General features: G+C 45.4%; 1 protein-coding gene across 1 annotated transcript in view; it reads right to left on the reverse strand.

Moving 5' to 3' along the window:
* The window catches only part of MARCHF6 (membrane associated ring-CH-type finger 6), a 110,069-nt gene extending 88,035 nt beyond the window's left edge, over positions 1-22,034 (reverse strand). Inside the window, exons 1-10 of the mRNA XM_056862930.1 lie at positions 21,398-22,034; positions 18,089-18,194; positions 17,023-17,096; positions 11,688-11,831; positions 9,685-9,757; positions 7,601-7,769; positions 6,025-6,217; positions 5,439-5,500; positions 2,172-2,204; positions 1,894-1,945 (exon numbers count right to left, since the gene is read on the reverse strand). Coding sequence (XP_056718908.1) covers positions 1,894-1,945; positions 2,172-2,204; positions 5,439-5,500; positions 6,025-6,217; positions 7,601-7,769; positions 9,685-9,757; positions 11,688-11,831; positions 17,023-17,096; positions 18,089-18,194; positions 21,398-22,034 — 1,543 coding nt within the window. The remainder of the gene's footprint in view (positions 1-1,893; positions 1,946-2,171; positions 2,205-5,438; positions 5,501-6,024; positions 6,218-7,600; positions 7,770-9,684; positions 9,758-11,687; positions 11,832-17,022; positions 17,097-18,088; positions 18,195-21,397) is intronic.
* Positions 22,035-23,568: the final 1,534 nt, after the last annotated feature.

Genomic DNA, 23,568 nt, shown 5'->3' on the forward strand with positions numbered 1-23,568 from the left:
TTGAGAGAGAATATTTATAAAATGATCTATAGATGGTATTTGACACCAAAGAAACTAGCCAAAATGTACGGAGCAATGTCACCAAAATGTTGGACATGTCAAGAAGAAGTTGGTTCTTTTCACCACGTCTGGTGGCTGTGTGAAAAGGCAAAAAACTTTTGGGATATGATTTACAACGAATTAAGGTTGATAGTACAATATAATATCCCTAAAACACCGGAAATGATGTTGCTAAGTATAATACCAGACTCTATAGTCTGAGTCTATAGTGACTCAGAGATCATTTTTGATACATGCCACTACGGCTGCAAGACTGGTCTATGCAACAAAATGTCTGAGATACCAGATAAGACTGCCTAGATAGATAAAATGATGGAACTGGCTGAAATGGCAAGACTTACTGCATTAAAAAACCAAAAGGAAAACACGGAATTTGTGGGAGAATGGGAGGCATGGACAACATACTGTGTAAATGAACTTAACTTGGGAAATATTAAGGGATATGTTTTGATCTAATTCAGATTGTTTGAAGTAATTAAGATACCAAAGTTAAAGATTAGATTTTAAGAAAATGATAAATGTGGGTTATTATAATGAATTAGGCTTTAATTACAAAGAGAGAAATAAAGATATTAAATGGATAGAGGAGGGGAAGTTATATATATATATATATATATATATATATATATAGTGATAAGATAGAAATTGTTCATATTATAGACTATGATTGGAATGATACAATTGAATGAGAATAAGTTTGAAAAATAATAAAAAAATAAAAAAATAAAAAAGATCTAAGAAGCTAAGCTTGGTCGGCCCTGGTTAGAATCTGGATGGGCAATCTCCAAGGACTACCAGGGTCATGAGGCAGAGGCAGGCAATGGCAACCCACCCCTGAACATCTCTTGCCTTGAAAACACTAAGTCAGCTGTGACTCGATGGCACACACACAACACACACACACACAAACCCCCGACCTACACTTATCCCCTTCCTTACAAGCTTTCTGGAGACAACAGAAAACTTTTATTGCAGAAGGCCTTTGTGAAGAATTGTTATCCCTGTACATTTCTGTTAAAACAGTTTCTTTACAGTGAATGTAAGGATTTCAACGATAACTGGCTTGGACCCATAACAGTGTTACTTAGAATTGCTTCTCTCCCAGGAATGTGTTGTAATAATCAAATAGCAATCCCAATAGAGGTGGATTCTGCAAGGGGCCTCAACGGGTGGGCCTCCCACTACCACGACACTGAATCCAGAGGCAGTAGCAGCAGCAGCTTGACCTGCTTACACAGATGTTGGGCAAGGGACAGACACTGCTGCAGGGGAAGTGTGCTCAAGTGCTGAGAAAAGGCAGAGCACATGTCTGTTAAAGAAAGTTCTTAAACAATAACAAAATGGCTACATTTCTGCAAGAAACCTTTGTCTTGTTGCCATGTCTTGTTGCCCTTTTTCTTTGCAGGGGGCAAGGCAACTGGGTTAGATCCAACCAGCTTTTCCAATGGTGAGAGAGGACCACCAAAAAAGGTATGCTGGGGAGTATGGGACTGACATGGGCAAAAGCCATGTGGGACGGGAGCTGTGGTAGAGGAGAACTGAATCCAGCAAAAAAGCCAGATGGATGCATCCCAGAGTTACCATGCTCCACAGGTCCTTGGAAAACACAGGAATGTTGGATATATTTCATCATATTAGGGTTTTCTTTTGGGGGGAGGGTTTGCTGTCAAGATTAGTTTAGTTGGCAATCAAAGGCTGCCACTGATTATCAAAAAAGCTGTGCAAGTGAATTGTGGGACTTAATTTTTTAAAAACTGTCATCTTGTCAAGAGAAAACACCACTTTAATTTGAGCACACACACTCAGCAGTTATCTGCAAATACAGTCACTTACCAAAGACAAGTATGAATAGTGTGTTTAGTGACACCACCCAGAAGACATGTTCCTGAGGGGAGAAAGGGGAACAGAAATCGGTTTGAGTATTGTCATCTCTATTTGAAATTCTTACAGAGTTCCCATCAATACTGCTCACTCCCCTATGGTCACATATAATTAAACATTGGCATTTAACATACATTTGGATTCTATTTCCTAGATGAAGACACACAGAGAGTTGCTCTCAGACAGAATCCTATTACAGTGAACGCTTAATACAGTAAAAGTTCACTTACTAGAAAAACCAGGGATCCATCAAGACCAAGCATCTAGAAACAAGAGGATTTTTAAAGTCAATGGATGCTCTTTTCTGCGTCTCCACCAGCATCAACATTCTCCCCAGATTCAAGGAACTAATTCTCACCACCACTTCCACAACCCTGTGTTCTTCCTTTCACAGGAACGTATATCACACACTACATTCTAGTTGCAAAAGAAGCCTAATAACAACTGTCAGAGAGGCCAAAAGCTGCAGATTCAGATAATGCCACACCAGTGAATCAGCAAGCATTCAAGGACTGAGGGAAGTGAGCAATGCATTTGCAGACCGGGGACGATACCAGCTCGCCAATGCAAAACAGCCACAAGTCACTGTATGGGGCCTAAACACCAAGCAGATATTTCATCTTACAATCACTCCCACGGATTGTTCACTCATTTAGTAAACTGTGGCAATTCTACCACAGTTTCAAAGTCAAACATCAGCAAGAATGTGAGATAGAAATGATAGAAATGTGTTCTTCATCAAACCCATATTACCATTAAAGGATCAGACCATGAAAAAGTACACACACATACACACACTGTGACAGTTAATGTGTGAACAAGCTGTACAGCTGTGGGAAGAGATATAAAGTTAAGGGTGGCATAACTGCTTCCGTATCTGGCACCCTCACCTATGGAAGAGAAGAAAGCAGGTGTCCTGCCCATGAGTGACAGCAAGGAGTCCATAGCTGGATTCCTGAGCAAGGAGTCCTGAGTATATGAGAAGGAAGCAGTAATTAGTGGCTCAGATTAATCTGGAGGAGATGACTAGGCAAAAGTGCCTAGTTAGCACATAGGCACAAGACTGTTTAATCCTGTCCTTCACCGCTAGTCATCAGTTTCTCAGATTCTACATCTGTTCCATACAGCTGAGACAACAAGCCACAAGTTCTCAAAGGTGTGTCTGATGAAGGGAGCTCTGACTCTTGATAGCTCATACCCTGAAAGTCTTTTTGGTCCCTAAGGTGCTACTGGGTTCAAATCTAACTGTTCTACTGCAGACCAACATGGCTACCCTCTGAAATGAAGTTAGCAAATTGTGGGTCAAGATACCCCCCCCCCAAAAGGTCACAAGAACTTACAAGAAAGTTGCAAGGAGTGAGATTCCAGGAATAAGGAACCGTTGCTGGAAAATAAGCAGCAGCAAGGCCTTCCCTGTCTCAGGGAAAAATTCTGCAAGTAGCAGCTGGGAGCTTCTGTCCTTTGGTCTAGATTCTGCTTAAGGACAGGTAGATTTTGTTGCCAAGAGGCAGATGGATGATGGGAATGAGCTGAACTCATGCAAAAAAATATCTTTAGTATCCACCAGCAGGTTGTTTGCTGCTGCATGGGAAATTCTCCACACACACACCTAACAAACAGTTGGCAAGTGATCTGGGGCGTCCCTCACGGTAGAGAAAATTTAGAAGAGGCCCAAGTTTCACAAGTTTTACTTGCAAGAACTGTGCTACTTGAATGTTTTCTCTTGCATTACTATAGTACAGTAAATAAAGGTTAAATAGCAGATGCAGAAAGTTATATACCGTATTTTTCCGTGTATAAGACGCCCCCACGTATAAGACAACACCTATTTTTTTGAAATCAGGGGTCGTCTTATACATGGGGGCGTGTACGGAAAAATATAGGCGGGGAAGAGAGCGGGGACCATCGGAAGGCTGGACGCTGGCCAAGGCGACTGGGCTCTTCCCCACCCACTCTCTTCCCCCCGCCCATCAGCTGGTGGGCGGGGACCATCAGAAGGCCGGTTGCCAGTTGGCCAGGGCGACTGGGCTCTTCCCCGCCTGTCAGCTGACAGGCAGGGAAGAGAGCGGTGACCTTCCATGTATAAGACCCCCAATTTTTAAAGAAAAAAACATCGTTTTATACACGGAAAAATACGGTATTCAGGAGTAAATTAATAAAACTGAGAGGGCAAACAGAAGAAAGGGACAAATTATCTCTTAGCTGAGAGAATCCTTGATGACTACATAGTTCAAATGATGGGGTTGTCCACTCACAAAGGTAACGTATTTTCCCCAGTAATCCAAGTAACCTACACATGGTTTTTCTGCATTCTGCGAAGAATGTAATGTACTTTAGGCAATTATAATTAGAAACATAAGAACACAGTTGCTTGGTTAACCAAGACAAATAAGTTTTCTTTTGGAAAAACAAATAGTAACATGTCTCAAATTTCATTTTTTCCCTTTTTGAAAGTTTTTACTCCTCAAAGCTATCTGGACCCAGCATGCATCCTTAATCTTACTTCCAAAATATCATCATCAAATGTTACTGTGGCTACAATTGAATGCAGGGGCAACACTCAGGGCCAGGAAAATTCAACTGTCACAGAATGTTCGGGTTCAGACAGAATCTTCACTGCATGGGGAGGTAAAGAGAAGAGGGAGTTTGCGAGCATCAGAACTGCCTCCCATCTCACCAGACATGTCTGTGGTGCTGGCAGTGGGGTAGATAATGCCCAAACAGGCCCCTTATTCACAAAAGCTTCTCTGAGCCCAAATGTGACAGGGGTGAAATACTAGACACAGCAATACAAGCAACAGGGACTCAGGCTACATGTTATGTATAAGCATATGTAACAGGGCTTTAAAAAAAGAGAGGAAAAGCTGCTTTGGGAGGGGAACAAATGAGGAACTGAGAGGGGGAACTGCAGTTTGTTTGCCTATTTCCCCACCCCCGACCACAAACACTCCTCCAGTGGCTTTTTCCACTCCTCAGGGACATCCTGCCTTCCCAAAATTTGCTTTTACTGTTAAAAAAGAGCCACCAGGCTACCCATAAAAGTGTAACACAGAAAGTGGAAGAGGCAGGTACAAGGGTGTCTGACTGAAGTCTAAGTATGAAAAATCATCATCAATTGGTTTTTAAAGCAGATCGTCATCATTTAGGGCACCCCAATTCTGCATGAGCCCCGTGGCGCAGAGTGGTCAGCTGCAGTACTGCAGTCAAAAGCTTTGCTCGTGACCTGAGTTTGATCCCAACGGAAGTTGGTTTCAGGTAGCTGGCTCAAGGTTGACTCAGCCTTCCATCCTTCCGAAGTTGGTAAAATGAGTACCCAGCTTGCTGGGGGGTAAAGTGTAGATGACTGGGGAAGGCACTGGCAAACTGGAAAACATAGTCTGCCTAGTAAACGTCAGGATGTGATGTCACCCCATGGGTCAGGAATGACCCGGTGCTTGCACAGGGGACTACCTTTACCTTAATTCTGCATGACAGAAATTCTGAAATATATGTCTTACTCTTTCCCAGGTAAGCTCTTCTGCTGCTCGATCCCACTCCAAAGCATTCCAGTTCATGTCATCTAAACAGATAATTAACATTTTAAGATTGCTAGAGGAAGAACCTGACCAGGACAACACAACTTGCATAATTAGTCAGGCTTCTTGTGACCATTTTGAGCCCCAAAGGTGTTCTAACAAAAATAAAAACAACATGATGGTTGTTTCAGAGAAAGGTCAGCTACATAGTCTGCTGGTTAAATTTAAACAGCCATCCTGAAAAACCACAGTCTGTTTGTTCACAAAAAATCCTTCCTAACACAATGCATTTTTTAAAAACCTAGGCTTGCATTAAAAAAATGAGCCCCCCTAAAGCTTTTGGTGAAAGTCTGTGTTTAAGAGTGCTTAGGAAACAGGCACTCAAGGAAACTTACAGACAATAAACACACGACAATTACAAATTAAACTCACATATAAAAATGTGTTCATCAGATAGCCTTAGTCAACCAGTATGTCCTTAGCCTGGGTCAACCAGTATGTCCTTAGCAGGTGCCCAAATACAGCTCTAGAAAGAGGTACAAATATTGCTGCTAACAGGCAAACATACCTTGTGCTCCATTGTTTGCATCTGCTGCGTCTTCTACCACTACATCTTCTTCATCTTCATTGTCTTCCTCTTCCTCATCTGGTTGTTCTTCTGGGATTTCTGGGTTTTCACCCACAACTGCATTCTCGGCAGGCTGGTCTGCAGGCTGGTCCAATGCAGCATTTTCAGCTCCTCCATTTCCCACATCCTGAACCTGCACAGAGAAAAGTCAAAGCAAGTCCAGGAGAATTCAGGGTTCTGCTATGCCCTGAGAACCTGCAATATGAAAAGTTATCAGTGGGTTGGGGTCCTAATGAACTGTAGTTTCTTCCTACTGCTGTTCCCAGTGATACCACCCCAAGAATCTTGGGGCTCTTAAGGACATCACAGAATACAACATCGGTGGTTCCAGACAGAAGGGGGAAATCAGCAGAAATCGCCCTTCCCCATCGCTTGCATGAGGGGCATGCTAACATAAGGGGAATGGCAATTTCTGCCAATTCTCCTCTCTGGCGGCAGCCCCTCCATCCCACATTATTCCCATCTGCCCCCAATCCTTATGAAACAACCGGGGAGGGCAGTGGGATTTGGTTAAAAAACAAAAAAAAAACACCTTTCACAAACTGACTTCTTCATGCATTTTTTAAAGGATCCAAACCAATGCCAATTTTTAAATATCTATCTGTAGCAATGTGCAGACCTATTAAGACAGTTCCTTGAAAGCCAGGAAACTTCACTTTTGGAAATTCTAAAGTAGTAGTTTACTGCATGCAATGCTCTAATATAACAGCTTTGTGTGCATGAAGCTTTTGTCAGACTTTTGCTGAATCAGTGGTTGTCCGCTATTGTTGTGCTGCCACACAGTATAAGCTATAAGATTCATGTCTCACTGACTGTTAAACAAAAAATCTTCAAGGCATGCAAATTCCTCTCATCCTCACTGTATGAATAGTTGCTGAAATGGAAAAGCACAAAGCATACTTAAATAGTACAAATCGAGGAGACAGCACAACAGAGCATTGAGGTACCTGTAACCTATAACACCAGCTTCTCAAGGTAAGTTAATTTCACGTAGAAAACCATAATCTTACAAGAGTTTATCCTGACAACACTTCAGTGAACGCTGCAGTACCACAGCTGATAGATCAATTTCCCAAATTCCACAAGATCCTAAAAGTGTAATCCTCTGCAGTTACACCAGACCAAGCCTACTGAAATCAAGCCTACTGGACAAAGTAATTCTGCAAGACACTTATGGTGCAGTCCCAAACAGATGGACTCCCTTCCAAATCCACTGAAGTTAATGGGCTTAGAAGGGCGCAACTCTGCTTGGGATTGTGGTGTTAACTTGATAATGGTTCAGATCAACACTTGAATGTAGAACTGGTATTTGTAGCAAACTCCTGGGTCAAATCCAAGTTGCATCCACGAGGCTATTTCCAGAACAATGGTCTGCACATCAGACTACGTGTCTTAATCTAACTGATTTTACAAACATTTCCAAATCTGGGAAGGTGAAGGGAGAGAAAGTGATGGGTAATATTAAAAGAAAAAATCATTCTGAAAGGTGCAACTGGTAAGGTGAGTGACATATTACCTCGTTCTGTTGCCCAATGCCATTAATGGCTTGCTGTTGGTTTTGTTCCAGCCACTGCGGTGCTCCTCCATGGACAATTTGTTCACGTAACCATACCAGGCTGATAAACGCACAGAGTGTGCATGTCACCACAAAACAACCTTGCAAGCAGTCTGCCAGTAAATTCTCTCTAGTGAAGAAACAGCCAACATATTATTTACAAGTGTTATTGCAAGTGTTTCCTTCCCCAGCAGCCCTCTGCATTCCACAAACTCCCTCACTTAACTAAGGCCTCTAAGGATAACAACGCTGTGAACAGAGACAAGTTCTCCAGCTTCATAGTGTGGAAGCCTTCAGCTATTTAAAATTCAACTGCTGTGGTCTGTTGTCTCTTGAGCTTCATGCCAATTCTATTAAAATAATTATTTTCATGTTTCCCTTATTTATTCATGTAATGAATCTGATCTGGTAATTTATTTATTTGATCACATTTCTAGCCTGCCCACCCTGGCTAAGGCCAGGCTCAGGGTGGCTCACAAACCAAATGAACACACGATACATTAAGATAAAACCATCTTAAAACCATCACTAAAATATCCCTCTAAAATAATTAAATAAAGGACATATGTGTCTGATGGCGCCCTTAAATCACAGCATCTGAGCTACAGCCAGGTGGACAGATGGGTAACTCCCCAAAAGCATAGCAAAGAGGGGGAGGTAGCTGTGGAAAATTAAGCAGCAGTGGAAGGTTAGGGAGGCCAGCATTTATAAAGAAGGGAACCGTTACTGGCCTCAACCATAAGCCTGGCAGAACAGCTCTGTCTTGCAGGCCCTGCGGAACTCTTTAAGGGTTCCTTTCTTCTGGGACCACCAGAAGATTGGTGTTGGATGATCTAAGAGTTCTCTGGGGGACAGCACTTATTATGCTAACAGATCAGGACCAAGAAAGAGGAGAAAACATTAACTGTTTTTATTATTTATACCAACTGAAGATTTCTGCTGAAACAAAAGACATGCATGAGTTAGGGCAAGGGCCCCCAATGTGATCTTCATGGGCACCAGATGGCACCTCTGAAGTATTTTAGGAAGTGGACAAGGCTCCTCCAAAGCAGAGGCTTCGGACTGGCCGCTTGAGATGTGACTGGCTGTGCCGATTAAAATAATCTTGTTTCTGTGGTAGCTGCCATCAACCATGTTGGTTTTATTCTCTCTCTCATTCCTCTCTCCCAGTATACTTTTTACTCCTCTTGTCCCCTGCACTCTGTGTGTGTGGCTCTGTCTCCTGTGGTGGCAATTTGGAGGCTGGCTCTGTCTCTTGGGGCCACCATTTTGTGGCTGCATCCACCACTCTGCATTAGCATTCCAAAGGTACCCATGGGCTCAAAAACATTGGGGATTCCTGAGCTTGGGGATGGCAAGATGCCAAAGGAACCAACACTGTAAGTCACTGCAGACTCCAGATACCATCCATGTATACGGAAATTAACTATAAACAATAATCTTTAATAACATTTTACTTTGTACGTTAAGTTGGAACCTTGCATTGGTGCCATTTTTTTTTAACTTTGATTTTAATAGGGGTCTATTTGATTTCAATGTACTCTGTTTAGTTAAAACCGAATAGGCCACTTTCCTGACTTAGCCCCTCAAGGTGGCTAGCAATGAATGCATAAAAATAGTAAGTAGAAATCTGAATTAGATCAATACGCAGATTTGATCAATATCAAAATAATCAGGTACTTTTATCAAGTGCAGAAGTAGAAAGGATTCTTGGCAAAGAGCAGGGTAGGTAACTAAGGCAACTGGAGCAGAAATCCTACATGTTTTGCTCAGTTTTTTTAAAAGAAACAGACACAGCCCTGCTGAAATCAGTCCATGGCAATCCTTTAAAGACAGGCAAATACAGAAACATGGTTGCTTAAAGCAAAAACTGTCACACGTTTCATGTGTACTCGCACTCACCACTTTTCTTGTTACTCAATGAAGTACATAATCTGGGGGAATAATTAGTTTTGGTTTTCTAGTTTCTGAGAAATTGGGGCAGCAACCGATTTGATTTCAGAAGCAACAGCACAGAAATACACTTACAGGAAGCCAATACTTACGTGGACAGCATATCTAATGGTAGTGTCAGTAGTGAGCTCACAGAGCCAGTAAACAAGCACTTGTAGATACGGCCTAAAGAGTGAAGAAAGGAAAATTCAAACTTTCTGCTCATTAAAACCTGAGTTCTGAGAGTTAAGGAGTATCCAGAGGTTTGTTTTCACCATGGTCAATGAAGGTCACATGGATGTGGTGAGGGTGGAGATGAATTCAGAAGAGCCATGGGTGTGTGTGGGGAAGACTGTTTGCTCCAGCAGCCTGACCCTCATCGCTGGATTGTGTTTCATTCTATACCAGTCCTCTGTTCAAGTTACACTTTTAGTACACTGAGGGAGGAGGAATCAAAGTGCTAGTTCTGAGTGCTGAAGCCTTCCAGACCAGGAAAGACCACCCGCTTCTATACCGACTCGCCTGCCAGTCAAGGCCAGCATCCAAAGGCCTGGCCTGTGCCCCTGCCCTCCTAGACCAGAGGTTTTCCAGCAGTGGCACTCCTCTGTGTAACACTCCCCTGGTTTCTAATTTGCTCTCATTTAAGCAAAGACATTTTTATTTCACAGAATGGGGGGGCTGGAAGATGTGTGTGTTGGACTGCATGGATAAGCCGAAATTTATTCAGGTCAGGAATTAATCTGGGTTGTTATGCTTCTGTGTCCCTTCCTTCCTCCCCTCTCCTCATACATGCAGCATGACTATAAACTTCCTGCTTTCAGATATCTTCAGCCTAACTTCAACTTGTTAGGAGGTCCAAGTGCAGGAACCTGGAAATATGGGAGTTGGTGCCTTCTCCACAACCTGGGTTTCTGGTTTGTGGAGAAAACGCCAACTCTGAACTGTGGAGAAAGAATCCAAGTGCCCACGGGCTTCCCTACAAATTAACTCAATTTGTAGGGAAGCCTTCAAATGCACTCCACACGCCACACACTGCATTTCAGACGCAGGAAGCCTTCAAATGCACTCCACACATGAAGCTGCCTTACACTGCATCAGATCATTGATTCATCAAGATTAGTACTGTCTACTCAGACTGACAGGAGCTCTCAAGCAGAGGTCTTTTGCATCAACCACTCCCTGGTCCTTTTAATTGGAAACACCAAGGCCTCCTCCGTGCCAATACTTTCAACTGCAAGATCACGACACCAAACAAAGCTGGCACCCTCTGCACACCAAGCAGATGCTCTACTGCTAAGCCACAGAGGATGAAACAAGGAGGGTCAGAGCACACGAGCAGAGTGAGCCAGGTTTTTGGTTGTTATGATAAATTTGTGTTTGTTCATGACATCCGAAGACTCATAATAAATATCAGAAGTTCCAACTCTCATCAATTTGTTAATCATTACACCTTTCCATTGAAAGAGATGGATTTACATGGATTCCAATGGATAATCACATTTCAATCAAATGACCTTATCTATTCCACACTCAATTATATTCCCTAATCCAGTTTTTACTAGCACTCAAAAAAGAAAACAAAGCTAACCCAGAGAATTCTTGAGCAACCAACACAGAAGTACTGGCATACTATTTAGGAAATTTTTGCTATAGGATCCTGGCAGAAGCTGTGAAAAGAAGCAGCAGGTTGAAGCCACCCAACCACCACTAACTTTTTATTATCTAATGTTTTATAGCAGCCAACGAGATTTTAAACACGTGTTCAAGAAATCCACCAGTGCCACTTTTAAGGCAATAGCCCCTCCCCATCAAGCGCTGCCACACCCTCCTCACTGCCAACCCGGCCTTCTCCCCTGTGCAGCCAGCCGCACAATCATTGGGTCAAAAGGAAGGCAAGAATGACTCAAGGACTGATGCGACTGTCTCTGAAGTCAGCGTCACAAGCCCAGGTGAGGCCGGTAGCAAGGATGCTTTTCATATCTTAGACTGGCCCAACTGCTGCTTCTGCAGCAAGCGATCTCACCTTGCTGATGGCCACTATCATCACGGACAGCCACCATGCGATCCCTACTGCCCTTGCATTAGAAACCATATCAAAATAAAAAGCAGTACTTACATGCTGTGAGGGGTACGACCCCCAACCATGCAAAGGCCACAAGCGTATAGTGAAACCAGTATCGTATTGCTGTGCCAATACTTGTAACCAGTCCAGCAAATATATCTTGGATTGGAAGCCGGGAAGGCATATCTGGGGAATAAACTAACGGGGGGGGGGGGGGGGGAACAGTCACAGAACATGAAAGGATTATAAATGGAACATTACCACACATAATAAATAAGCCGGAGGAGTTATATTGGATTTTCTAAAACATTTATTTACAGGGGTCCCAAGGCTACATTGTTATTAGTAAGATTTGTTTTAGTCCTTATATCCCTCAAACATTAGATATATGCTGCTCAAGATCAATGGATCAAGGAGCTTCTAAGGGATAAAAGAAAAGAAAGGAAAACATTTTTTTGAAATTACTGTGAGCACCTCTCAACTTCTCCAATCTGAGATAAGGAAGTGAAGGCAAGATGAATCCCTAACTAGACACACTCATGAGGCTGGGAGAAAGAACCAAGGCTGACAAGAGGACTATAAAAACTGTTGTACAGATGCGGAGTTCACACACAGGCAGCAAATAGAACATGGCAACAGCATCCAAGGTGAAACCCGACAGCACACCTGTTCCATTTACAAGCTTTGTAAGTGACAGGAAAACAAATCAGGCAGATCTTGACCCTGGAGATGGAGGGCTCTGGTCCTATCATTTTCTCCTGCCATGACAAAGCCCTGCAGAAGCCAAGAGAATGCAAAAGCTCCCTCCTCAGGGAGAGGTTGTCATTTTGCCAGTTTAGCCAGGGCACCATTTTCAGCCACTCGTACTACCAGAGTGCTGCTCATGGCGGCAGCTTCCCTTCCCAACCAGTGCCTGCCACTGCGGTTTTTAATCCCTGAAGGTGAGCCGCTTCCATGAGAGATGCTGCTGTGGCTGTTTCTGTTGGTTCCTTTGCATTAAGAAAACAACAACCAAGTTTTGCTAACGTTGCTTATAAAAAGGAAACACTTTTCAAAGACCCAGGAAATGTCCCCTTGTTTCACTGCTGCATGGGGTATAAGGTGGTTTTAGCAGACCTCTTTTTACACACTTGGAAGTTGCTACAGAAAACTGAAATCTAATACATTCATGGGGGAGGGAAAGGAGCCTAGTGCCAGTCATAGGGAAGCAACTCCTCTCACCTACAATCATAAAATCTTGAATAGGTAAAATCAGACTGCTTTTTGTTTTCTTCCTGCCCTCTTGAGCTGCTTTCAAGTAGTTTCCCTTCCAGCATTCCTAGATACTTTCACAAAGAACATCCTAACAGTTCTCCAAGATCAGCTATCCCAATAAAATAGACATGACACACAAGGATCAGTTTAAATCAAAAAGTTGGTGTAAATACTTAATTTTGTCTAATGCCAAAGAGAAATGGTCACCTCTGTATTAATCAACCTGACACTTTAAACATTAGGGTTTGGCCATGCCATAAATTTAAAGCAATAGCCTGTTTCCTGATATGTCATCCAAGTGTTAAAGAATAACACTTCCGCTGTTCCCAATCTATGAAAAGCTTGAGGTCGCATCTCTGAATTTCAAAGCGATCTGACTTAACTGTTCTCAGTGATGTCAGATGGGAGGGGGAAATCTTGCTCCTCTTTGAGAACCATCTTTTGATCACGTTCTTGATTGGCCTATACTGGTGGTGGTGGGGGGTCAGTGGTCCAGTTTCCTGTAAAGGTAGCCTACAACCATCTGGCACAAGTTTTCCAACCATGGCCCAATGATAACATCCGGACCAGTGAGGGGCCACCTTGCTGCATCTCCTACCTGCTGCTTTGTTACTTATGCTGATTTGAAGATGTTGTAACTTGCTTGCCTTCACGCCTGAAAGTGTATCTTAGGAAGCTAGAGTTGTTATTTTATTGCACCTGCTTATTCTTCTCTTATGCTTAAGCCTGAACCTGTTCTTTAGTCTTTTCAATAAAGCCTGTTGCTTTTTTTGTTGTGTAATGCTGCATGTTTAAGAGTCCAAACCCAGTACTGGTCAAACTCTCAGAAGGAGATATAGAATAGAATCATAGAGTTGGAAGGGACCACCAGGGTCATCAAGCCCAACCCCCTGCACAATGCAGGAAATTCACAACTACCTCCCCCACACACCTAGTGATTCTGCCTAAGGTCACAGAATCAGCACTGCTGACAGATGGCCATCTAACCTCTTCTTAAAAACCTCCAGGGAAGGAGAGCTTACCACCTCCCGAGGAAGCCTGTTCCACTGAGGAACCGCTCTGTTAGAAAATTCTTCCTAATGTCTAGACGGAAACTCTTTTGATTTAATTTCAACCCGTTGGTTCTGGTCCGACCTTCTTGGGCAACAGAAAACAACTCGGCACCATCCTCAATATGACAGCCCCTCAAGTACTTGAACATGGTTATCATATCCCCTCTCAGTCTTTTCATCTTCAGGCTAAACATACCCAGCTCCTTCAACCTTTCCTCATAGGACTTGGTATCCAGACCCCTCACCATCTTTGTTGCTCTCCTCTGGACACGTTCCAGCTTGTCTACATCTTTTTTTAAATTGTGGTGCCCAAAACTGAACACAGTACTTTAGTTGAGGTCTAACCAGAGCGGAGTAAAGCGATACCATCACTTCGTGTGATCTGGACGCTATACTTCTGTTCATGCAGCCCAAGACTGCATTTGCCTTTTTAGCTATCGCATCACACTGCTGACTCATGTTCAGTGTTTGGTCTACTAAGTCCCCAAGATCCTTTTCACACACACTACTGCTCAGACAAGTCTCCCCCATCCTATAATTATGTATTTGATTTTTCCTACCTAAATGCAGAACTTTACATTTGTCTTTGTTGAAGTGCATTTTATTAGTTCTAGCCCACTTCTCCAGCCTGTCAAGATCATCCTGCATCTTGGCTCTGTCTTCTACTGTATTTGCTACCCCACCCAATTTAGTATCATCTGCAAATTTAATAAGCATCCCCTCTATTCCTTCATCCAAATCATTTATAAAGATGTTGAACAACATAGGGCCCAGCACAGATCCCTGAGGAACTCCACTAGTCACTTCTCTTCAAGTGGATGAGGAACCATTAACCAACACTCTTTGGGTACAATCTGTCAACCAGCTGCAGGGTCCCAGGTTTAGGGCAGAGGAAATAAATCATCCTTCCAAAGACATGGTAGGCCGGAAGCCCCGTCTTTGACAGGCAGAAAAGGCACAGACATCCCTTAGGCTAGTTAAAACTGTTGTACACAAAACGTGGTTCACTTAAAAAACTGCTGCCAGGTCAGGTTTAACTATCTTTCCTAGTATCAAGGTGACAAAATGCTGTATTATATGGGAAGCCCTTTACATGAAGAGGCTTCTTATACCGTCCAACTTCAGCCAGCCCTGGCCAACCATACTGTTCCCAGAGGCCAAACAGCATGAGACCTGACTTCCTCGGGTTTCATCAGGGGCGGCCTTAATTATGGGGCAATCATGGCCTTGTGCTGCCTCTGCCACCGTGGACAGCCTGGGAGTTAGGCAGCCACCAGCTGCGAGGTGGGGGGAGGGTGTATCTGCACGTACTGCGTGGCCATCAGGAGGGAGTGGGGTGGAGCTTCAGCCGTCCCTCACACCACCCTGCTGGACAGTGGCAGGCTGAAGCTGTCCACCTCACTCCCACTCCTGCTGCCCTTATCTCTAGAGTGGCAGAGAGGAGGGCTTCAGAGCAGGAGAGGGACACAGCGGCAGCCCTGCTTTTCCACTTCCATTGCTCTGCAGGGTTTGGAAATGCGCAGATCTTCCTGAGAGGCCTGGGGGAGCCGCAGTTTTTCCATATGGCTGCACAGAGGTGGGTGAGTGTATGGAGAGACTGCAGCTCTTGGCGGCTGTGGCCCTGTGGCTGGCAGGCCCCTGGACAGGCAGGCGGCAGGCGCCTGTCCAGCCCAAGCATGTGTTTTCTGATGAGGTTTCCTCATATTTGCCCCTTTCTCTGCTGAGGTGCCCATTCCTCCTGGTTGTTCCTTAAGATTTGCCTTTGTCTCCCTACTGCCCCTCCTCTGGCCTTTTGTTGTGTGAGGTTGAGCCCTGTTCCACCCGTCCTGAAGCCTCCCCTTCACTCAAGATACAGTCCTAGGCATGATTTGGAGGGGGCTGTTCATCCTTGGGGGGGGGCACAATAAGTAAAGCGGATAGGTACAGGGTGCTTCTTTTTTTGTGTTTATTCTGGGTTTGCTTTTTTTTTTTTTTAGCAAACACCAGAAGCTGCCTTATACTGAGGTCTATCAGTCAGTACTGTCTACTCTGACTGGCAGCCGCTGTTCATTGTCTCAGATAGAGTCTTTCCCATCACCTATAGCTCAATCCTTTTCACTGAAGATACCAAGGACTGAATCTGGGACCTTCTGCTTGCTAAGCAGGTGCTCTACTACTAAGCTAAACGGCCATTTCAATCCTGACTTTCCTCCACAGGACTTAGGGTGGCATTCCGTCTCCATTTTACTCTACCAACAATCCTATGAGGTAGGTTAGGGAGAGGGGGGAGGGGGAAAGATGGGGAGGGGGAGAGAGAGGGAGAGAGGGAGAGAGAGAGACTGGCCCAAGTTCTCCCAGATCAGGGGACTTTACAATTCTAGATTACGCTGTTTCCATGGTATTTCCAAATAAATGTTTCCCTAAGTAGTGTGGTTCCAGCTTCAAAAACCAAGGCGGGGTGGGGGAAGGGGGAAATGGCAAGTGCAAATGGTAGGCTGGCATACTGTTTCTCACAGGATGTATACTGGCCTTTCTCGTAGCAGTAGATTTCAGAAACAGACTGTTCATGTTGCTTTGCAGAAATATAATGCACAGTGTCCTTGCTTTTCATACCTATTCTGAAAATTTAAATTGCCCTTCCGGACAATAAGGGCTGTAAGGGGCATGAATGCCTTGTGGCAACCAACCTGAACACAACCCCCAGACTTGTATCATGGCTTCGGGAGCCCAATAAGCCTCAATTTTTTGTACCATCTGCCCAAGGCAACACACCGGAGTTGTCAGGGACGTGGCTGGTGAGCAGAATTTAGCTCAGCAGGCCACATGTCATGCATTCCCATTCTCCATTTTATCCTTACCACAACCCTGTGAGGCAGGCTAAAATCAGTAGGCTGCATGGAAATACAGGGAGTGCGAGAAGCTCCAGCCTTGACTTTGTCCAGGGCCCCAGAATCACTAAGACTGCCTCTGGGTTTCATTGTCTGGGTGCAAGCGCAATTGCAAGGAATCTACAAATCCAGATAAATTCCTTCTGTGTTTTCAGGCATTCATAAAGGCAAACACATAAAGGCAAAACAGAACACAAATTCATACTGTATACTTACTTGGTGTAAAAGCAAATCTGTGTTTACATAGCTCACAGTATTCTTTTCTGCTGTGTTTGAGCCACTGAACTAAGCTGCAATTAAAAGATATATTGCTAAAATGTATTCACAGTTTAAGTAGTAACTTTTTAAAAATTTCTGCCATTCAAAAGCATAAGTAAAATTAGTAAAATATATTTTTAAAAGAACATATGGATCTTTTTCTGACAAGGCACCATTAAACAGTTATATATGCATAAGGAAAGGCAAGCAGGTTCTTTAAACACCTCCTCACTGGCAGTGAGCACATTTGTGGCGCTTGAACTTGCAGATCAAGGACTTCTGCTCTCCAGAAACCACCAGCACAGCTGCTAAAACGGGGTTATAAAAACACATGGGGAGGGCAACTTCCAAATGGTCAGGTACATGGGGAAGGGGGGGTCAACCTTTCCTTTCTGGCAGCAGCCCTCTCACTGCCCCCACAGTGCCTGAAAAGCTGTACCCAAAGATCGAAGGACCTTCCAGAGCAGCAATCCACAACGGTCAAGGGGCCGTTGCCAGAAAAATCAACACTCTCCAGAGCCTCTTTGGATTCTGGCCACAGTAAATATGAACTAATCGTATAAAATGTAAACGTTAAGAGTGAAATACATACCTGCATTAACAATGTAACCCTTGTAAGTAAATAAATCACAACCATTTACATGTGGTAATTATAAAGACAAGAGATTTCCACTGACCCCTTGAATCACTCCATTGACTATCTGAGGATGAGACCAGCATAATAAGCATTCTTACTTCCCCTGTGACATCTGGCTGCTTCCTTGATATTTAAGCCCCTGCTTGTGTGAAAGCTTGTTAAGTTATACAACCCCTTAATCACAGTTTTTCTTATCTTGTAAAATCTGGGGTGAAACTTTATACAAGCCACTAATGTGCAACTCAGCAAGAGAAAAAACAAAGTATTGTTTCCCTACTCAACTGCTCTAACGTTTATAACTGTGCCTAGTCTCTCTCTCTCACACACACACACACAGGTCGCTTTCTAAACAGAGACGGACAAGTATCACAGGGAAAGGAAGCTTACCATTCTTGATGAATGAATTTAATACTGCCAGTGCATACGCACGGATGATAGAGAGGCTTCTCGGGAGTTCCCTCAGATCGACATACCCGGCATATATCTGTTGAATACAAAACCAGCCCAGTATCAGCAACCCAGAATCAAACTAGGAAGTTTTAATTACACCCACATTTCAAGAGGCTGGGCGTCCGTGGTGTCCCTGACCAGCGCTGCCAATAGTACTTTTCATAGTGCTCTACGAAAAAGAAAAGTGACGCAGCTGCTTGGGAGGAGCTTTACTGTTAAGGCAGAATCTCGCAGGGAAAATAAATGTGTTATCTGGGGTGAAAGACAATAGAGTGATCCATCTAATTAAAAAAAGGGATTAGGAGTTATGAAAAGAACCAGCCAGAAGCAAAACTTATTGATAAGGGTTTTTACATGTAAACTCAGAACAGAGAGGAAATATTTACAGGGGCAAAGCTGGGCAGCAATTGTGGCTTTTGACAAGCACCATACTTGACTAACATACTTCCCACAGTCTAAAATTGACAGGAAAATCTACCTATTCAAAATTGAAAAAAAGATGTTAGCATCCTTGCACAAACAATCTAGATTTTTATAAGAGCTATTTTAAGCTGAGCAAACATCAGCTTAGATGTACACATAAGTCATTTGGTGTCAGAAAAGTAATGAATCTCAATATGGATGACATGATGAGATAAAACAGCAAAGCATGACATTTTTACACCTGAGAGGATAACACCGATGTTTTGTTGCAACCAACCTTTAAAATGTTGTCTTCAATTTATATTTTAAGAAAATGTGCATGGGCCACCTCTCCAAAGAACCTGCTCACGGTGGCTTAGAAGTCAAAACATTTGTTTACTTAGCACATATTTATCCTGCCCTTCCTTACATCAAGAAACTCAGGGTGGCATACGTGGTTCACTGCGCCTCCATCTTACCCTCACAACAACCCTGTGAGGCAGGTTAGACTGTGGGAAAGTGAACAGCCCAAGGTTACCCAGTGAGTTTCATAGTGAATGGGGATTTAAAACTTTGTTGTCCAGGTCCTAGTCCAACACTAAGCACTACAGCATACTGGCTCTCACGATAACATGATAAAATAATAAAACACTAAAAACTAAACTGTTAAAAACCTAGCCAGAGCATAAAAACAGAATAAAACATTCAGCAACCAGAAATGATTCTTATAAGTACAGGCCTCACACTAGGAGCAGACTATAAAAACAATTTCAAAAGATCAACCCTCTCATTACAAGGGAGCCTGGGCAAAAATTAATGTGTTGCCTGGGTGCCCAAAAGGCAGGGTGGTAGGCACCAGGAAAGCTTCAGCGCTCGAATTACTAATATACTAATGAATCGGCAAATCATACCTCAGAGCTTGGTCCACGCAACTACTCATGAATTCATTAAAAGAAATTACGGCTGAAAATGAAGCCCTAAATAAGACCACCCAATAAGTTTGTGACATAAGATTTGAACCAGGTATTATTTATTTATTTATGTGCTTCATTTCCCAATGGGGATTCAAAGCTGCTGAGTGTCTATCTCTGCCCCAAGCTTCCAGGGTAGACTGGGGATTCGAACCTGGGTCTTCCCAATCCTGATCTAATACGCTAACCACTTCAACACACTGGCACTTCTAGCTCACACTGTACCAGCTACAAAAAGATAATTCCTCACTTTTACAGCTTTTTAAAATACACGAAGCAAATGTTAAAATACGTGAAGCAAATTTGGACAGCACAAGAGACAGGGTTTTGTGAAAATTAACTGAAGTTTCTCCAAGCAAACTCTGGATGGTCCCCTGCTCATGCATTCTAACATGATTACCCAAAAATATGTCCTTTGTGCTACAGCCCTGGGGCAGTGACAAACAGCTGAGAGGATGAGGCTACAGGAAAAACGAATTTTGGATTATTTTCCATGCAGGATCCTTCTGCTCTGAGGTAAGGAGGGCATCTTGATTGATGGGTGATTCCAACAGCCCATTTCACCGCTAGGGCTTCCAATTCCACCATGGCATACCGTCGTTCTGCGGGCTGGAGCTTACGGCTGAGGAACATGATAGGAAATTCCGTTCCCTCCACTTCCTGAGCGAGGACCGCTCCCAAGCCAGAGGTTGAGGCATCCGTTTGGACCAGGAAGGGGCAACTAAAATCAGGGTTACGCAGCACCGGGCCCTGGGAGAGAGCTCTGCGGAGGTCCCGAAAGCCATTCACCTGGGCTTCCCCCCACCGCACAAGGTTTGGCTGGTCTTTCTTTAGACAGTCGGTTAACGGACTGGCTCTTGTGGCAAAGTGCGGGATAAAACGGCTATAGTATCCCACGAGGCCAAGGAAACACCGGAGCTGTTGTTTGGTCAGCGGCTGTGGGGCCTCCTCTAAGGTGCTTATTTTATCCGGTAGGGGCCGCAATTGCCCCTTCCCCACTAGGTAGCCTAGGTATTTGAGCTCACGAAACCCGATCCAGCTCTTGTCGGGGTTGGCTTTGAGGCCAGCTGCATGCAGAGCTGATATGCTTCAAGTGTAACTCCCAATCAGGGCTAAAAATAATACTATCATCGATACAAGCCAACGAATACCCCTGACACTGGGCTAACGCACGATCCACTAGCCTCTGAAAGGTAGCGGCGGCCCCATGCAACCCGAATGGCCAGCGGGGGTTGCAAAAGCCATCTTCTCCTCATCCCCGGGGTGCATGGAAACCTGCCAGTAGCCCTTTGTCAATTCGATGGCAGAGAGGTACTGGGCTGCTCCCAACTGATTGATGAGGTCTGCGCAGGGCATGGGGTATGTGTCGAACTGGGCAATTTTATTGACTTCCCTGCACTCAACGCAGAATATTACACTCCCATCCTGCTTGGGTACTAAAACCACCGGGCTACGCCACGCACTGTGGGAGGGCTGTATGACACCCATGGCCAGCATTTTCTCTACTTCCCTCTGCACCGCCTCCCATCGTTGCCTAGGGATGGGACACCAGGGAGTGTGGGCGACTTGCCCTGGGGAGGGGTCCTGATGGCGTGAGTTACCCAGGACGTGCATCCAGAGCTCTGTGAGAAGACCGGGGTAGGTGACACAGCAGCTCTTGAACTTGTTGTTTCTGCAGCAGGGACAGACCCCCATCAATCTGGGGCTGGTCATTGGGTTTTGCCTCGGGGTCCCACGGAGGTTCGTCCTCCGTCAATTCCAACGGCTCCTCGCCCAAATGGCACGCCCAGTCATCGGGAGCCCTGGCTTGCCACTCTTTAAGGTCATTTATGTAGGTTTTTTTGCATTGCCGCCTAGTGGGGCCACATTTTACCTCGTAGGTGTGAGGCCATTAACTTCAGGACCTCATACGGACCCCGCCATCGGTCTCCCTTGCCGGGCCCAAACGCTCGGCTGTTTATTAGCACCTGCGCCCCCTCTGACAGGGACCTGGGTCGAGTCCCTCGGTCATAGTAGGCCTTCTGGGCTTGTCCTAAATTGCAAGCCACGAGTTCCCGTGCCACCTTTAGTCTGTCCTTGAGCTGCTGCATGTACTCAGGAACTTCCAGGCCCGGGGTGGTTTCCCGAGGTACCCGTTGTTCCTCCACTACCTCTAGGATCCTGTGCGGCCAACGGCTGTACAATAGCTCAAAAGGAGCATAGCCCGTGGAGGCTTGCGGCATATCTCGGACTGCGAAGAGGACCGGGACTAGGTTTAGGTCCCACTGGTTGGGTTTATTGCCGACGAACTTCTGGAGCATCGCTTTTAAGGTCTGATTAAAGTGTTCTACCAACCCATTGGTCTGAGGATGGGCCACCGACGTAAAGACCTGACGTATCCCTAGGGTCTTGCACAGCTGCCGTGTCATGGTTGCTGTAAACAAGGTGCCCTGGTCCGTTAATATCTCCCTGGGCAGCCCGACATGGGTGAAGAAGTGCACTAGGGCGCGGCAAACACCCGGGGCTTGCATCGTACGCAGAGGTTGGCCTCTGGGTAGCGCATTGCATAGTCCAACAGGACTAGCACAAACCGAAATCCCCGTGGAGTCCGTGGGAAGGGCCCTATAAAATACATGGCGATCCTCTCGAAAGGCATCTGGATTATTGGCAAAGGGTTCAAAGGGACCCGTGGGGGACCCCTTCCCCCGAGCTTCTGACACTGAGGGCATGACCGACAGAATCGCTTGACGTCCTTAGATACGGCGGGCCAAAAGAATCGGGCTTCAATCCAGGCCGGGGTGTTCTTCATCCCTTGGTGCCCGGCCCAGGAGTGGTCGTGACTCAACTGCAGCACGTGCTCTCTAAATTACTGGGGCACTAAAAGTTGTCTTAGGACCCTCTCTGGCCAACCCGTCAGACGGTACCAGACCTCCTGTTCTTTTACTATGTGGGGGAACCTTCCAGCCCGCCAGTTATCAATGATGACCCCATCACTTACTGCTACCATGCCCCTACAGGCAGCCAGGGAGACATCTTCAGCTTTGGCTTGTAGAAAGGCATTCTCCTTGGTCCATCTCTCCCTGATCTCACCCGCAGGGTCCCCTGGTGCATCGCCTGGTTAGGCAGGAAGAGGGTCGTGGGATGGTCCAGGTTGCTCCTGATCAACGGCCTCAATAGGCCCAGCCCACTGGTCCGCCTGGTCCTCGCTGGTCAGGGCTCATATCATGTCTTGAAAACAAGGGGCGTCTTGGCCAATCAGCATCGGGGCAGGACCTGGAAACGGGCTACCTCTACGACATATGCCTGCCTGGCCCAGCGTATTTCTACTCAGACTACCGGATATTCTTCCACGTGTTGGTGAAAGCAAGCCACTCTGGCTAGCCGTACCACGGGAAGTCCCTCCAGCAGCAACGTTGTGAGGGCCATAGAAATAGAGGACCCGCTGTCCAACAGGGCCGGCACCTGCCTCCTTAGCACCTCCACCTTGGCTAAGGTGGGGGTGGTTGGCCAGGCGCCGACACTTGCATTGTCTCCTCCCTGCCTAGGCCGCATTCCATGAGGGGGCAGTCTTTGCGAAAATGCCCCCATTGGCAGCAGGTGAAGCAGGGTTCCACCACCTTCGCCCCCCCCCCCCCGTCGCCTTCCTTCTCAGGCTTCCGGAGAAGGTCCAGCTGGTTTAGGGCTGTCCACTTTTGTTGTAATTGAGGCACTCCTTAGCACGGGCTGGTGCTACCTGAAGCAGCTGGTCTAGCAAGACTTGATCCACTATCGCCCTGCTCTCGGGGACCGTTGGCTTTAGCCATCGATAGGCGGCATCCCGCAAGGCTGTTACGAAAGCCCGGGGGCGGCCCCCCTTCTTCCAGGTCATCAACCTAAACTTCTGCCTATAGGAGTCCGGCAAGATCTCGTAACGATCCAATATTGCCGGTTTAAGTTGGTCATAGTTAGCGCTGTCTTCCTTGGGCAGGGCTTTTAACTCCACCTGGGCCTCCCCGGCCAGATACGGACCGATAGTGAAGGACTACCTGTCACAAGGCCATCTGGCAGCCTCGGTGGTGCGTTCAA

This window comes from Euleptes europaea, chromosome 17, assembly GCF_029931775.1.
Source record: "Euleptes europaea isolate rEulEur1 chromosome 17, rEulEur1.hap1, whole genome shotgun sequence".
NCBI classification, from domain to species: Eukaryota; Metazoa; Chordata; class Lepidosauria; order Squamata; family Sphaerodactylidae; genus Euleptes; species Euleptes europaea.